Source organism: Cucumis melo, chromosome 11 (genome assembly GCF_025177605.1).
Source record: "Cucumis melo cultivar AY chromosome 11, USDA_Cmelo_AY_1.0, whole genome shotgun sequence".
NCBI lineage: Eukaryota > Viridiplantae > Streptophyta > Magnoliopsida > Cucurbitales > Cucurbitaceae > Cucumis > Cucumis melo.
Window position 1 is genome coordinate 32,950,866 of NC_066867.1, and position 17,888 is coordinate 32,968,753.

Genomic DNA, 17,888 nt, shown 5'->3' on the forward strand with positions numbered 1-17,888 from the left:
ATATTTAAATTTCCAACTTTTTATAAATGGATTATATGAGATTTAACCATTTAATTTCTGCCTATAGTAAGGTGTTTTATAAAGGTTTGTATTTGATGGGCAATTGTATGGATATAAATAAATAAATAAATATTTATATATTATATAAAAACCTTAGATCATCGGGTCTCTATTAGTTGACAAAATTTTAATTAAGAGACAGTTGTAGAATTCTACCCGTATCCATTTATTGTTGATAAAATATGCGGTACTACTGATTTGCAGTTTGTCGTGTGCAATAATTCTCACTTTTTTTCAATTTATGTTTACGATACAATGAGAAATTTATGACATGGACTAAACGAACATTATACTTTCAAACACGGAAGCTGTTGTAAATGACAAAATACTTAAAATATTTACAAAATGTAGCATTCTTCTATACTGTATCAATTAAAACTTCTGCCAATTATGTATTCACCGATAAATTTATTACAGATTCGAGCCCCCTCAACTTCCTGCTTTGTATACGGTATATATAGACAAAATTGAAATGATACTCCAGTCTAATGATAAACTTGTCATTCAACCTCACCATTTACATTTTTTTTCTTCATGTTATTTTAATTAGATTGGAAAACTCGATTAAATGTATTGATAGAAGTTTATCGATCTATCATTAATTGACCGTAATATTTTATAAATATTTCGATTCATTTTTTATATATTTAAAAGGAGAATTATCAAAAATAGCAAATTCAACAATATATTTATAAAATATAGAAAAATTTTATATTCTATTAATAATAGACACTAATATGCTTCTCTCAGTTAAAATTAAACAATTTATATTTTTGATAGAATAAAAAATTGTAGATAGTTTGTACAATAAATAAAAAGATCGTTAAAAATATAAATTTTGACAAAATATTTGCACTTCATACATAAATCGAGCAAAATTTTAGTATCCTTTTAGTGATTTTGTTTAATGGAGCATGAAAAGTTTGTCAAAAATTTTTCATTTTAAAAGAGATCCAACGTAATATTTTAATTTATTTTTCTATATTTTAAAAAGGACGTTTTGAAAAATGCGTCCTCGCACAATTATAATTTGTTTTTATCTTGAATAGCAAATAAATGACGAAATCAAGCGGAGATTTTTCTTTTCCCCGCGTAGACTGGGCCGTAGCCGCCCGCCACGTCAGTTAAAAAAAGGAGGTAGTACGGAATCTCCATGCTACCTTCCCTTCTTCGGCACTTTTCCTTTTCAATCTTTAAAAAGATAATAAATAAAGAAAAGGAAAAAAATAATAAATAAATAAATAAATAAATAAATAAATAAATAAATAAATTCCCTTTTGCAGTTTGGAGTTCGCGCTTCCCACTCGCCTCCCCCTCCCTCCCTCCTTCGCTTTCCTCAATTTTCTTTGGAGCCAAAAATAAATTCCATATTTTGCACCTTACCCGCCCTTTCCCCTTTCCCCTTTCCTTTTTTATTTACTAAAAATCCCAAACTTATTTTAAAATACCCACCCTTACCAAAATAAATAAATAAATCAATTCTTAATTTTACAACATTGTCGATGAATGTCTATACATAAATAATTATAAAAGGTGTTTAAATCAATAAATATATATTTGGTTTTCTTAACGTAAATAAAAATGCTTATTAGCCATTTTGTTGGTTTTTGTATATGTTTTACTATTCTTTTACTAACAAAAATTTATATTCACATTATAAGAGTTATAAATTTTAAGTTGTAAATTCTCAAAATTATCTAAATTACTTGTGGTTGATTTGTAAAATTTTTTGTTTTTTAAGTTTATTAAAGTAAAGGTCTATTAGAAAATTATACATATTCATCTTCCCTGACCATAAAAATTCCTCTCTTGGAAGGTCGATTAAAATTTAACAATATAATATTAAGTTTAGTCTTTTCTTATTAATAGAAATTTAGTCTTCTAGGTTTAAAATTAGTGCAAATTTATGTATATTAAAAAATATATATTAATGGTTACATCTTTATTTTCGAATGATATATTTAAGGAATATTTCAAACATTTTAAAAAATAACAAAACGTTAAAACTACTTACAAAATATAACAAAATTCATACGACTCTCAATAACAAAATTTAATAAATTATATAAAATTTTGTTTCCTATATTTTGAAAATAGTTTTAATTTTTTTTGTGTTATTCGTAATTTTTTTTCTATATTTTCAATTTAAGATGTGTTTAATGGGTTTTTAATTTTTATTGTTTTTGTCTCTAAAAGTTTTCAATTTTGACTAGTGTCTAGTAAAATTGAGATAAGATGAAATTTAATTTTATTATATTTAGAAGTTACGTGACCACATTTTTTAACGTAGTAAATTTGACTTAGACGTATAAATTATGTTTTTTTTAAATACAATAGATATTGATAAATTTGAACCGTTGAACTATTCTCGTACTAATTTAATTAGACAAGTATTAATTTACTTTGAACACCTATAAATTGCACAATGTAATTTATAATGAATAATTAACTAAGATAGTTTAATTCATATAGAAATTCAAGATTTAAATGGATACGATCAAAGTTTAGAATTTAACTTGATATTTTGCTATTTATATTATTAAAAATTTTAATTCAAACCAATAAACCTAACTTAATCATCAAAAATTTAATTAAGATTAAAAAGGTTTGAGGTTCGATTTTCCATCGTTATTAGTAAAATGTATATATAAAAAGAAAATTGTTCCCTTGCGGTTTCCTTTTCAGTTTAGGCGGATCGATCCCCGACTCTGACACAGCTCGTAGCATCGTCGTTTCCTTTCTATGCGAGTTTGAGTGAATTGTTTCGTTTGAAATTAGCATTCGATTTGATTTTCCCTCCCCGGCGTTTTTCTTCCGTTTCTCGCGGGTTTTTGTTTTTCGACACTGAAAATTTATTGTTGTTTCGTTGCGATTTCTTTTATCGTTCTTAATCTGAGTTTCGCGGACGTGAAAGTTTCTGGAACGAATTGAATTGTCTGAGTTTTATCGTTTCTTGTGGTTGATTTAGGGTTTATTCGAATTTTTCCGTTGTGTGTATGTTGAGTATATGTGTCGCCTGGAGTGGGTATGAAGCGGAGTTGAATGGTGGACGGAGAAATCCTTCGACATTGTCCGGTGTTCGTTTCCTTTTCGTGGAAGAAGATAATTAGGGCTTCGCATTGTTTTTGTATTGGAATTGGGTTTTAATATTCGTAACAAGATGATCATCAAACGAACTATGAAATTCGAAACGCCGAATCTTAAACGTTGTAAGCTCGAGGAGCCCGATTCTGCGGATTATATGTATTCGGTGAATTCTAAGAAACGGCGGACGGATGGGTATTATTCTTATGGCATCCAACGGGAGGTTGAGGACTTAAGTAGTGGTTCCGGTTCTTGGTACAACAACGGATTCTATTGGGGTGATGAATTTGAGCGAAATCCAAAAAAATTGAATGGCCAGCGAGCAGTGAACCGCAGCGTTGAGAAATTACGACCCCCACTGCTGAAGTCATCGCGAGGAAGAATTCAGATGCTTCCTTCGAGGTTCAGTGACTCGGTTCTTCATGTATGGAAGAACGAAGATGCGAAGGGTAGTTTTACGGACTCCAGCATTGAGGATAATGATGAGGAAGAAGAGGAAGACGGTGTCTTAGCGGAATCTAGAATGAGAAATAAGGGATTGACACTATCGAAACAACAGCCGTGGAAGGATAATTGCAGGTCGAAGAATTCAAAGTGGGACTCTTCGGGTAAAAGTGAAGAGGAGAAAGATAATCCCTTTATGGGGTTCTCTAATTTGAATGGTTCAAGATATTGCAGTTCAAAAACTGTGTTGCCATTGGAAAAAGAAGAGAAACCCACTAGGCTAACTTATATGGGCGCGAAGACAGACACAAATTCTGAAAGGAAAAGGGATATTTACAAGCCAGAGGAGTTTGCTCTGGGAGATTTAGTATGGGCGAAGTGTGGGAAAAGATACCCAGCTTGGCCAGCGGTGGTTATCGATCCCTTGTTGCAAGCTCCCGAATCGGTTCTAAAATCTTGCGTCCCAGGTTCTATATGTGTAATGTTTTTCGGATACTCAAAGAATGGAACTCAAAGGGTAATTTCTTCGCACCTAAAATACGGGTAATGTTAATTTTAGTCGTCGCGTTCGTTAGTTATGTTTAAGAATATGTTCATAATTCACAGGACTATGCATGGGTGAGACAAGGGATGATATACCCCTTTGCGGAGTTCTTGGAAAGGTGTGTAGCCAACTATTTTCCATGAATTGTCTGTATTTTTTTCTATAAGATGATCAGAAAATTTCCCTATTCATCAGATTCAAGGGGCAGAAGCAGTTGCACAAGAGCAAGCCAAGTGATTTCCAGATGGCTATCGAGGAGGCTTTATTAGCAGAAGATGGTTACGTGGATGCCAGTGTGGGCAGTATGTTAATGTCTCTTCGAGAGGCAGATGTCAGTGGGTTGCCTGATGCTTCGACGTCCAACCAGGATCTGGAGTACTATTCCGAGAAGGTGAGATTATTGAGAATTCATTTCATACTTTTCGTTTGTTGTTTATCTGAATTATGTTATGAACTCGCGAGCCTTTTATTTGAGGTCTGAATGAATTTGAGTTACTGTTATTATCGTGGGTGGGTTTGGATTTCTTGGAATACGATACAGGATAATCGCGCACAAAATTATTGTGTTATAAGAACTTCGGCTAGTGATTTATTGTACGCTGGCCTTTGAGTTTACAGTTACCTGTACTTTATTCATATGACTGGTTTTGTCACCTTGTCCAACTTCTAATTTCGTTACTGTATTTTTTGCTACAAGAATATGTAATTTTATTCTTTTGATTGAAATTACATATCATTATATTTTTTGGTATAAGAATCCGTAATTTTATTCTATCTGTTAAAATTGCATGTCACTGTATGGCTCCCAAGAGGTGTCCCCGTTGGCTGAGATCTGCCATCTGGGTAACAACCACGGAGAGGTCATGGGTTTTTGAATCTTTGAATGAGCTGTATGAGGAAAACTCTTGGAGTCTTCTTAGTACACTTTTTAGCAAAAAAAAAAAAAAAAAAATGTACTTAAGGTCTCTAACTTAGAAATCTCAATTACTCTAGAATTTGAATTATACATTATTTGGATAAGTTGTTAATCCAACTGAACAAATTTCGAATTCGGAAGGTAAAAGAAGGGTTAATTTGACCCGAAAAGGTTAGGAATTTAGGAGTAAACTTTCTGGAGTTTAAGGTCGTCGTGTGGGCTTAAGGATCTTTATAGTCAATCATTACATTCGTTCTCAATTATTTTTCACCCTAATTTTAGGCTTTGTTGTTTGATGAATTATGAAACATATCAACCTCGACTTGTTTCTTTCTTAACACTGTCATTTATGTTTGCGTCAATTCATGTTAATGCATAATTTGCACATTCTTACAAGCTGATTTTATAAACTCTGTTCACTATTGTCTTTTTGTTCTTGGCACATTGTAGTGTAATGTGCTCGATTTTTTTGAGAGCTCTTACCAGTTAATTTATTTTACAGAAAGTAGTCAACAAAGGTTCTAGACATTGTGACGGATGTGGCTTGTTATCACTTTGTAAGACACTTAAGAAAGTAAAGGGGCCGACTTCTGCCACGCAACTATTATGCAAACATTGCCATAAGGTTGGAGATGCTTATTTTCAACATATTTTGTTGTGCGGGAATAGTTCCCTGCCAATCTTGACCAAATAAAAAAACCCAGAAAATAGTTTTTATTCTTAATTAAATACCGACAGTATTTATCTAGATTATCTAACAATTCTTGTATTTACAGTTAAGACAATCAAAGCAATACTGTGGCGTATGCAAGAAAATCTGGCACCATTCTGATGGTGGAAATTGGGTAAGCATTTTTTGTCATTTTTCCAAATCAATCTGTTTGCTACCTGCATTCTTCCTTCTTTATCTGATTTTATTTGTGTGTTTGTTGTCGAACTAGGTATGCTGTGATGGTTGTAATGTATGGGTGCATGCTGAGTGCGACAAAATTTCAGGCAAGCTATTTAAGGTATGCCTTCTGCACCTCAATGGCACCTCAATGGATGTGCCCTTGTTCTCCCTCTCTCACATACAGGCACAAATATTTTTACCTAAGTTCAGGAATGTCTAATTGGTATGCTCATTGTGCTTGAAGGATTTGGCGCACAGCGAATACTATTGCCCTGACTGCAAGGTTAAATTCAATCTTGAACCTCCGCATGTTGACAATAATCAATCAAAAGCCAAGTGAGCACTACAAGCACTTTTTGTAATATTTTTTTAGTTATTATGTTTTTATTGGCCTGTTAAAATATTTCACATTAATACTTTTGTTAAGAGAGAGGGGTTTGGAATTCCACTTTACTATTGCTGCGATGAAGCTCTCATGCATCAGATGCAATTAGGAATTTAGGAAGCAACAGGAACTTTTTCATGTTATCAGTTTCCATTTTCTGATCTTAAAATTTATACATTTGATGTGAGATATCTTACACTTTATATAAACCAGTTCTGCGGACAAAGGTGCTGTGGCTTCCATTCCAGATAAGATAATAGTGGTGTGCAATGGCATGGAAGGAGCTTATATTCCTGATTTGCATTTGTAAGTCCCAAGTCCTCCGAACATGACGTTAAGTCACATTTTATTTTATTTCTCCCATTTTCACCAAAGATTTCAAGTTACGCATCATTTTAATGGTTTGGAAAAATTGTTTAAGATGATGAAATTGTGACCTCGATTCCCATCTTTTAGGGTTGTCTGTAAGTGCGGTTCTTGTGGGTCAAGAAAACAAAGACTTAGTGAATGGGAAAAGCACACTGGATGTAGAGCAAAGAAATGGAAATACAGTGTTAAAGTGAAGGCTACAATGTTACCCCTGGAACAATGGGTTCGTAGTGACACCTCTTTCTTTCCTTTCTTTTTTTTCTTTTTTGGTTTTAGCCAATGCCTTGTACTTGCGCTATTCATCATTCCTTACTGACATCAATGAAATTTCAGATTGCAGAGTTCAACACGAATGGCATAGATTCCTCAAGGCCTTTGAAATTGGACAATCAGCAGCTAAGCACCTTCTTACGCGGTATAGATTCTCTCTTTTAATACACACAAACATATATATGTTGAGAAGGTTGCAGTATATGCCTGCTGTTCGTCTATTCTCACTGTGCATTTTCATTGACAAAAAACAAATATTGAGGCTACATTTTAAAGTTCGTTAGTATCTTTGTTGTAACAGAGGATTATGAGCCTATCCATGCAAAATGGACGACGGAGAGATGCGCTGTTTGTAGATGGGTTGAAGATTGGGAAGAAAACAAAATTATCATCTGTAACAGGTGTCTACAAAATCTACATAATTTTGCACCAACATATATATTTAAAATGAAAACAGAACTTTCTTCAACAAACAAACTTCACAGTTTGAAGTGAATATTACCATATACCACCTTAGGTTCTAGATTTATATTATCACAGATCTGTTCATCACCATTTCAAAATTATTTGTCCATGTTTTTGTGTTGTGAACTGAAAGTAAAGTTTTGAGCCCACATGTGAGAAACTGGGATTCTTTATTGGTCTGTTATCTTGTATGCTTTTGTTTTATTTTATTTTTCTCCATTAAAGCTCTGTTTTTGGATAGAAGATAATGTAGATTAAAGCTAGCTGTTTTCATAGTTTAACTGTTTGGGATTTGTGACAGTTCATATTCAACACATCCAGGGATCTATACTTATGTGAACTACTTATAAGTTATACAGGAGAATTGTAACCTTTCTCCTTTCTTTTATAGATGCCAAGTTGCTGTGCACCAGGAATGCTATGGGGCAAAAGATATTCATGATTTTACGTCATGGGTTTGCCGAGCTTGTGAAACACCAGATACCAACAGAGAGTGTTGCCTATGTCCTGTTAAAGGTGTGTATGATAGTATTTTATTTCTGGGTTTTCTGTGTTTCTAAATTTTGGCAAATAATCAATTCTATATTTAAAATTTCAGTGGCTATAAGTCTTAAGACTCTTGACCTTTAATAAGATCGTTTTAAGGAAATATTTCCTATAGAGGTTAAAGGCCGGTAAGGTGAAAAAGAGGGATATGGCCATAAATGGGAACATGTTTATTATGCATCATGGTGGTGTTTGAGTGCTATCAAGTGCTTTTAAGGTGCTTGGATATTTGCCTGTGGTGACATGAAAGGTGCATCGGTCACCCTTGCATTGGGCACGAGAAGCAACTTCAATCAGGCATTAACTATATGTTTTCATGACCATTGAACATACGTGTGGGGGAAACGAGTAGTGGGATTTGTCAAATCTTACAATACTAGCTTTGGTTGGTCTGTTTTCTTGACAATTTGAACCCCCCAAAAAAAACATATTGTTCTTGTAAGTTCCTCCGTGAGTCTTACGTTCTCTTTTCCTTGTTTTTTCTTTCTCTAAGGTCCCTACCCACTTACCATATTTCCTCTCATGCAGACATTTTTGTCTTCATTTCTTCACCTTTTGGTTTCTTGATTAAACCAATTTCATAAATTTCAATTATTGATAAAAGAATGAAAATGACAATATTAGGGAGATTTCGAGAGCTCCCGTCTCTCCTGATTCCTAACCAAAACAAATAAATCTGAAATCACAACTTATTGACATGTATTTACAATTTACACACCAGACCTAGAATGAATCCATTTCCAACTAGGATTGTTTCCTAAATAAAAAACATATCCCTTCCGTTCATTCTTTCCTCTTGCCTCTTTTCTTACCCTAGATCACTTGCACCTGATTTTTACTCATATTTTTTATTGTAGATTATTTATGGGTTAGTTTCATGAGAAAGTGACTTCTCATTTGAATTTGCCTCGTGCCTATTTGTTTTTTTGCTGTCTTGCAATATGATTAAGGGCACAAAAAATTTGATTATTGTATGTTTTTACAGGAGGCGCTTTAAAGCCTACTGACGCTGAGGAACTCTGGGTTCATGTCACTTGTGCTTGGTTTCGCCCTGAAGTTGTTTTTTTGAACCATGAGAAAATGGAGCCTGCTGTTGGCATCTATAGAATTCCATCGAGTTCTTTTTTAAAGGTAATTGTACCATTTAAAATTTAATTCTTATTTCGGATCAAAATTATAATGTTGATTTTCTATTATGCAAAGAGATGTTTGTTGTCTATACATTCTTTCTTTTTATGGATAACAGAGATGTGTAATTTGCAAGCAAAGTCACGGTTCCTGCACGCAATGCTGCAAATGTGCTACTTATTTTCATACAATGTGTGCTTCCAGGGCTGGATACTTCATGGAGGCAAGTATTTTTGGTTGATATTTTGCGATATTTACTCTAGAATATTTCTATAAATTTGAGTGTTACTATTTTTGACCTACAATCACAATGCATCTTCTCTTTTAGACATAGGTTTGATTTCTGTTTCTGGGTTGGGAATTTTTTGAAGATGCTACAGGTTGACAATTTCTTAACTCTATATGTATATTCACTTTCAGTTGCAGTGCTCAGAGGAGAAAGGGAGACAAATTACTCGAAAACTGATATATTGTGCTGTTCATAGGTCAGATCATTACTTTATTGCGTATAATTCTACTCTTTTCCTCCCTGTTTGATTCAATAGATCCTGAGTCTCAAGATCCTTCTTTGTCATGCAGAGCACCAAACCCTGATGCTGTTGTAGTGGTGCGTAGTCCTTCTGGGGTTTTTTCTGGCAAAAACTTGCTGCAAAAGCAGAAGGGATGTTACAGGGGATCAAGGCTAGTTACATCAAAGACAGAAGAACAATCAAAGTCTTCAGCCTCTGAAACCAATGATTTTGAACCATATTCTGCAGCCAGATGTCGTGCTTATGTTAGATCAAACGATAAGGTTGCTCACCGACCATTTCAGAAATTTTTTCCTTCACTACTAACTTTTCTTTCTTTTTTCTTTCTGCCTCACCATTATTATCTTTATTTTTCTAGAGGGTTGGAGGGCAACCGATATTTCATCGACCTATGGGGCCCAACCATCATCCACTGGATGAGATTATTAGCTTGAGCACACGCAGAGTAATAATCTTGTCCTAGATAGTTTAACTTACAGTTTTAGCTCATTTTCAAGTGATTATTAATCAATACATTTTTTCTCTTTTAAGGAAGGAGCAGACCCCAAATCCTTTTCCTCATTCAAGGAACGGCTTCAATATTTACAGGTAAATGCTACCTCTTCTTGCAATATCTCTTCTTTTTGTTTATTTATATTATATTTTTAGTGAAATCTTGTTGCTATTTGCTTAATTTCCCTAAATGCCTTCAGAGAACTGAAAAGGATCGAGTTTGTTTTGGTAAATCTGGAATTCATGGATGGGGCCTCTTTGCTCGTAGGAATGTGCAAGAGGGAGAAATGGTAAGGATGTTGCTAATTTTTTCGAGCTCCATTTGAGCTTGTACACTTTTTGTTTTCTTCTTCAGTGTTCCTTTATACTTTTAACTTATTACATTTTCATCATACACAATCATGGGGTTGAGGCAGTCTTTTGAGATAAATTTTAGCTATCTAACCAATCAGGTGTTCAAATCTATCTTTAGGTTGTTGAATATCGGGGTGAGCAAGTACGGCGCAGTGTAGCAGATTTGAGGGAGGCTCGGTACCAATTAGAAGGAAAAGATTGCTATGTGAGTTGACAATCGTTTTCATTTTATGCATGAAGTATTCCATATGTTGGAAGTTGATTATGTTATCAATGATGAAAATACAATCTCTTTTTGCTTATTTGATAGCATCCGAATATATTTAAGTATAAAAGATAAACGAATTACAATTCTAACTTCTCAAGTATTTGAGGGACTTGGACTATTTCCTTCTAGACGATTTAATCCCAAGAAACTAAACAATTGCCTACCCTCAATGTTTCTCTTTTGTCTATGTATATCAATTATCAACTCTCTATCCCGACAAACTCTCTATTTGCTCATATATCCTCAACACCATAAACATATTCCTAAGCACCTTAATATTACCCTGCCTATTACTATCCCGCTAACGTCTTTTCTGACTACTAAGCTATTTTAAGAAACACCATAACTGAGTTTGATATATGTCTAGAATAGTAAAAAAAGTACTTTCAACTAAATATATGTGCATTTCCAAAATTTCCCATTTGAAGTGGTAAGTTTAAAGCCATTTTAAAAATTTATAGAACATTTCAAAAGGCATTTAAATTACTCTTAAAGTAATTATTCTCCAAAAGTTACTTTAGAAATGTCATCTCAAAAACACTCGGTATCTTTGGAAAGTTGAAGGGGTCGCCTTTCCTTTTACCTTACCCTTGCTCAGATCCAAGAGGTTTTCTGTTCCTAATATATTCTCTCTATGAAATGCTGGAGTTTGATTGTGCAAGTATTTTAATCACCAAAGTTTAACATTGATTAAATTGTTGCAGCTCTTCAAGATCAGTGAGGAAGTTGTCATTGATGCCACAGAGAAAGGAAATATAGCACGGCTGATCAATCATTCGGTAAGCAAATATGGTCGAAGTCGGAAATTGATTATTTCTTGTAATTTTTTTGTTTGAAACTTTGGAGTGGGAGACTGAAATGTAAATGTGTCTTGTGTGTTGCAGTGCATGCCGAACTGCTATGCAAGGATCATGAGCGTCGGTGACAACGAAAGCCGAATCGTTTTGATTGCCAAGACCAATGTAGCTGCCGGAGAAGAACTAACGTAAGAACCACATTCTTTCTTCTTCAACTTCAAATATAAATCACTTCTTTAGCTCTCTCCTTCATTTACAGCTTTATCTCTCTCTCCTCTAACAACCACACAGGTACGATTACTTGTTCGATCCCGATGAACCTGATGAACTCAAAGTCCCCTGCCACTGTAATGCCCCCAATTGCAGGAAATTCATGAACTAACATTTAACTCGGACTCAACTTAATTCAAATCAAATCTAATTCTTTTGCTACATCTCCTCTACAACCTCTTTAGGAGTGCAGCTACATTCTTTTCTCTTCAAAAGAAAAAAATTAAAAAGGCAGTTGTTTTGGTATAGTCATTCCCCTCTTCACTCTTCCTTTTCTACCCCCACCATTTGTATAGCAATTTGTAGCGTAGGTGGAATAAAAGTGTAAATTCAATCTGCGGCTCTTTGGATGCTATGCTTAGGTTTATGAGGCTTTTTATATATATATATATATATAAAGTCCCTTTCTTTCCATAGTGTTTATTTTAATGCCATCTTTGGCCCCTAATCTTTCTAATTTTGCTATTTTCCTACATTTGAAAGTTAAACTTGTAAAGTTTTTGTAACATTATTGTACTACTTTTCTTATTAGTTGAAGGCTTGAAGCATATAATTCTTTGGTTCTATAAAGAATTGAAGAAATAATATCGTTCCTGTTATTTTATTTGTCGAATTTCTATTCTAATTTTGAGTGAGTGGTGGAATTAGTTCAATAAGTATGAGAATTATTCACAAATCAAATATTTTGTTATGTACTAATATAATAATCAAATTTTTAAAATCCAATAGTGAAAATGTTTGTGTTTTGCAATGCGAATGGATTAGGACGTTTAATGACTAAATTCTAATTGAATACCGTTCGAATTACAAATTTAATTTTTGAGATTTCATGTAATTGTTCTTCAAAAACAAATCTCAATTATGTGTAATAAATTATCAAAATAAAATTAAAAAAAAAAAAAGATTAAAGATGACTTGTGGGATACATAATTGAATATTTGAAACTTAATAATTTTAAAGCTAAAAAACCTATAAGCTATTGAACACAAAATTAATATACCTGACATGTACAGTAAAAATTCAAAGCTTAGAGTCCATTGAATTTATTTATCTTTTACAACAAAAATGTTCCATTTTTGGTGACATGTTATATTTCTAACGATATTAAAAATGTTGATTTTAGAGAAATTATAAAAAATGACAAATTTGATAAATTATTTACAAAATACAATAAAAAATTCAAATTTTATCAATAATAGACATTGATATGTTTCAATTGATGGAAAGTGATAGAAGTATATCGGTTTATGTCATTAATAGAGTTTAGTTTATTTTACTATGAACATGTATATTGATTTTAACATCATTTTGTTCCTAAAATAAAAAATGAAGCATAAATAGCATAGTATAGTGCATTTACTCTTTTGCACTTAGGAGTCACATTTAAATGTAATAATATGAATATTACTTTAATTTATTGTTTATGTTAATTTAAGATTTTAAATTATTATTATTATTATTATTATTATTATTATTATTATTTTGAAAAAAGCGGAAATTTTGTGTTTCCCGCGTATATAAATAGCGAAGTTTGAGAACGAGTGGAGCTTTTTTTGAATCTCTAAGCAACAGAAAACAAAATAGAGGCTCTGCATTTAAACAACGTCCATGGCGAAGAAACTGAGCATTGCCTCAGCGAGAGATCGAGTGGTTACAAGATCTCAATCCATTTCCATGGAGCGTGCAAAAATGTCGAAGCGATCTTCGCCAAAAAATAATCCAGTTGTTGCTGCAGAGCCGGAAGGAATGGTAAAGCGAATGCGGAGAGATATTAAGCCGATTCATTCTTGTAGCTCTCCTCATTCCGCTTTTCTTACTGCACATTCTTCTGCTTCATCCTCTGCATCTTCGTCTTCCTGCTGGTTCGTTCTCTTCCTCTTTCTGTCTCAATCCTCATAGTCGCTGTTCGTACGCAATTTCGATTCTGATACGAGTTTCGCGCGTAAACATGTGTCTGCTTGTAGAGGTAAATGCCTATGTGTTTTTTAGTATAGTGATAATTAGGAAATTGAAATTTAAGTTTCTAGAAGTGATTGAATTACTTAGTTCACGAAATTGAGATGCAAAGTTTTTCCTATAGTTTAAAGCTCTCTGAGGTCGATTGCGTAGCTCGCATCTGTTTTGTACTGCTGAGGACTTTGAATTAGAATGAAATGAATAATTAGAGTTGTTTCTGTGAGATTCCGAAGCTCAAGGTGAACGTCTGCAGAGTTAAATCTAGGCAGAGTAAACTTGTTCGTTTTCTCCATCAGAGAAGATGATGAAGAAGAAACGTTTACTCGTGATTTTAGGATTTGCAAACTGAATGTGAAAATATTTGTTGAAAATCGCTACGCGTTGATAAACACTTTCTGGAACTCTAAAAATTTAATCGCAAGTACATTTTGTAATATAATTAGTTTTTCCAAATTTTCAGTATAGTTTGATTGTTTGTTTGTCACAAGGATCGAAGTAAATTCAGGATTCTTTCAATTTATAGCTACTTCAGTAGTACATTTCTTACTTTCGATCAAATTAAGTATTCCGAGTCCCCTGGTTTTCTTATTTACTTCATTATTTACTTTCCTATATTTTTTGGTTCTACATATATGATTTCAAAAAGACGTTTGTTCTATGTTTCCATATTCAATTCTAAATCAGTTGTTATTTCAGTTTCAGTAATCAAAAGTTCATTTGTTTATTCAGCCATTAGTCTGGCTTAACTTTGGTTGATGGGGTTTAAGATTGATGAATCATAGAAAGTATAAATTGTTTCCGACAGTTTGACTGTTTAATCAGAAACAAAGTTGAGGAACAATATGTAATTTAACCTTCCGTATGACAATTTCCTTGAACAAACATGAAAGGTACGACGCGGACGTTTGGACAGAGGTAGCGAAGTTTCTGGATGGAAGATCTTTAATGATGCTTGCGGCTACTAGCCGGTGGTTTTACCGTTTAGTCATGGAAGACAGCATATGGAAGTATGTTTGCCTGCGTGATCTTCAGGTCCCTGCTCCTCAACATACTGCCTTTAAATGGATCAAACTCTACGTTTCTGCCTTCGGTAAGGATTGGATTCAAGTTCTCCCATTTGTATTCCTGCTCTGGTGAATGCGTATTGCGTTTGCTTAACTATTGAATGACCTGTGTTCCAGACGGAAGCCACTCTTACATTTTCCGGCAGCCGGAGAAACATCTCGGTGAGTGATTTTGATTCCACTTGACCCCTTAAAGTTATTTGGCATCCTGTTGTACTTAACTACAACAAAATGGCAAGGACCTGTTTATCCACGGCTACTGTGTAATCTTATATCAGTTTATCAAATCTTACCTAGTAGATATATAGTGATCCTGATTCCAATTTACTATTGAATTATAGTTTGCTTCTATACCATATCGTTTATTGATTTCATTGAAATCAGATTGGATGCGAATTGGGGCATTTTTCCTAGATTCTTCAGTAGCACTACTGTCAGAAAGGCTAGGCTCCCAAATGAAAGTTCCAAAACAGGGTTCAACGGCTAACACATTGGAGTCCGGTTGTTGTGTATTGCACAATGTTAAAACTGGGATCTGGATAGCTGGTATCGAGCTTGCTAAATGTTTTTGACATTTTCTTTCAATTGCTGTTATAACTTGATACTCCCTTTAACCTTTTCTCGAGTAAGTTTATATTCCAAATGGATTAATGTTTTTGACATTTTCTTTCAGATCTGCAACTTGTTCGTTGTCCCGTTTGCGACCTGAATACATGTGATGGTAAGCACCCCACGTATAGGAACCTCTTTATGCCAAATGCAAGATCTTCGCCTGCAGTTTCTAGTAATTGGTATCCCATACTATGTTTAAAATAATTGAGGAACTCATAAGCTTATTCACTTCCAAATTTCATTGAAAATAAATTAAATCTTGATTTCCAATACCTTAGGAAAGTGGATGATACGAGCACATACCCTATGCATCTGCTAATCAGCATTAGTTCATTGTAAATAGAAACACGCCCATATAAGAACTCAATCTAAGCGCATCATCAAAGAATTCGTATTTCAAAATTGTAAATAGTGGATATATAGCTGCAGAAAATTAACTACAATTGGCTATTGCTGATCCTACTATTATTATCAGGAACAATGCAGACGTTGGATGCTAGGCACATAGAGCTGTTCCTAAATGAAGGTTACCAAGATGGTAGTTGGGAGTATCAGATTGTAGGTTCTCATGATATCAGGAAGCCTACAGAGTCAGCTTCAGGGGCCATTTTTGATGTCAAGCACCTGGAAGACTCTTCAACATCAGGTATAACATCAAGTTAATAATTTAGGTACCATCCATGTAAATTTAAAGTATGCTTAGTTTAACTTTTGACGTAAAAATAAATCATTTAAAAAAAAAAAGTTAAAATATTTGACAACACTGAAAGATGGTTTTCGAAAAACTTTCGAAGTTTATTTTGAAAAACACTTTTTTATCTACTCTTAATGAAATTCGTAAACTATTGAAGAATGCTTTTGTTCTTTCTTTAGCTGAAAATTATAATCATAGATGGTGAAATATGCTAAATTTCTATAATTAACCTAAGCCTAGTGGTTTAACGTGTTACAAATTCAACAACACGAGAAAGAACTGAGTTCAAATTCCTGGAACCTTCATTAAGTTTTTAGATGTTGAATGTTATTATAAGACATTGTTCTACGTCAAGAGAAATTGAGCTAATTCAAGAGATTGAATTATGAACAATATGATGAGATTTTTCCCAAATGAATTGAACAGGAATACTGGATCTGAAGTCATGGACAGGAAGTCGGGCTGATTGGCAACCAAAGGCAATGATTACTCTCAGCGCTGTTGCTGTAAACACCTATTTACAAGACAACGAAGGTAAATCGATCACCTCCAGTTTTTATACGATACTCAAGACGGTGAAAATTACTTTTTATCATTTAAAAAACTTTTTTTTTTAGAATTTTCTTAGTCTTCAGTCCACTCGATTATAAGATGGGTTCTAGAAACATGGTAAATACTTCATTAAAAGAATTAAGTGATAGGTTCTATACTTTTAAAATACTTTCAAGATGTCTCTTAATAATCATCCTAGTCCAAACAAACAGTTTAATGACTTAACTATGTTTGAGAGTGATTTTAAAATTATTAAAGCTTTCGTCGTTCCTTAAAATCCTTTTAAAACACACTTTTATGTCATATAAAATTATTCAAATGTTTAATTTTATACTCGTAAATATAATTTTCATATTATCAAAATTGATTTTAAATGCTTGAGAGTATATTTAATAAAATTTTAAAAATGATAGAAGTGATTTTAAGCATCTCAAAATTACTCTTAAACATGGTGACTTCAACTAGAAGTGATATTGATCATGAAAAAAAGTGATTATAGCCACATCAAAAATCACTCGTACTTTCCAACTCTATGCACTCTAAATACACTCGTAAATAAAACATTTTATGATATGTTTGAATTAACTTTTTAAATACTTTAAATTTTTTAATACTTTAAAATTCAATTCAAACAAGTTCCATTTATATAAAATAGAGAAAAAAAAATGTTTTTCATCATGAGAATAAATCACTCTTAAACATAACCCAACTTCTTGAATTCATTGATTAGTAATATAAATGATTAGAATTGAGCATAGTATAGTGGTTGATTGAGATGTGTAATTTGTATGGCGAATGCAGGAGTTCACGTGAAATATCAAGCCATGAGAGCCGGAGCAAACGGAGAGGTGGTTTCTATCCGAATTTCTCAGCAGCTTCTTTAGTTCCTTCCTTCTTTTATTATTCCTTCTCTTTTTCCCCTTTGAACTTCACACCCAACTCACTATACCATGCGCCAAATAAGTATATACCCGAACGAAAACTAAACTAAATAACCATTTCTACAAATTAATGCCTTTTGCTTTCTAACCCTTTCTCATTAACAAATTATGTTTCAAATCATTTTTCTACTTCTTAAAATGGAAATCATTTTCTTTGTCATTCAAAACTTGAAAAAAAAAAAATCTATTGCTTGATTTATTGAATTTGAATTTATTGTCTGTCTAGAATAATAGATTGATTTTGATGTACATATT

The 17,888-nt window shown here is 33.2% G+C and overlaps 2 protein-coding genes across 2 annotated transcripts; both read left to right on the forward strand.

Annotated features, from left to right (window-relative positions):
* The first annotated feature begins 2,749 nt into the window (after window positions 1–2,749).
* On the forward strand, window positions 2,750–12,427 carry LOC103498944 (histone-lysine N-methyltransferase ATX3). The gene is made up of 23 exons (XM_008461776.3): window positions 2,750–4,105; window positions 4,195–4,250; window positions 4,328–4,523; window positions 5,551–5,673; window positions 5,825–5,893; window positions 5,990–6,058; window positions 6,185–6,276; window positions 6,539–6,631; window positions 6,782–6,917; window positions 7,028–7,109; window positions 7,266–7,365; window positions 7,821–7,945; window positions 8,961–9,106; window positions 9,222–9,326; window positions 9,524–9,588; window positions 9,683–9,896; window positions 9,992–10,078; window positions 10,165–10,221; window positions 10,326–10,415; window positions 10,598–10,684; window positions 11,452–11,526; window positions 11,632–11,732; window positions 11,836–12,427. The coding sequence occupies exons 1-23, from the start codon at window positions 3,221–3,223 to the stop codon at window positions 11,924–11,926; spliced, it is 3,144 nt and encodes a 1,047-aa protein (XP_008459998.2). The 5' UTR covers window positions 2,750–3,220; the 3' UTR covers window positions 11,927–12,427.
* Window positions 12,428–13,374: 947 nt separating this feature from the next.
* On the forward strand, window positions 13,375–17,721 carry LOC103498945 (probable F-box protein At3g61730). Its single transcript, XM_008461777.2, has 8 exons — window positions 13,375–13,676; window positions 14,661–14,860; window positions 14,952–14,996; window positions 15,219–15,380; window positions 15,508–15,555; window positions 15,922–16,092; window positions 16,567–16,674; window positions 17,494–17,721. The coding sequence occupies exons 1-8, from the start codon at window positions 13,423–13,425 to the stop codon at window positions 17,574–17,576; spliced, it is 1,071 nt and encodes a 356-aa protein (XP_008459999.2). The 5' UTR covers window positions 13,375–13,422; the 3' UTR covers window positions 17,577–17,721.
* Window positions 17,722–17,888: the final 167 nt, after the last annotated feature.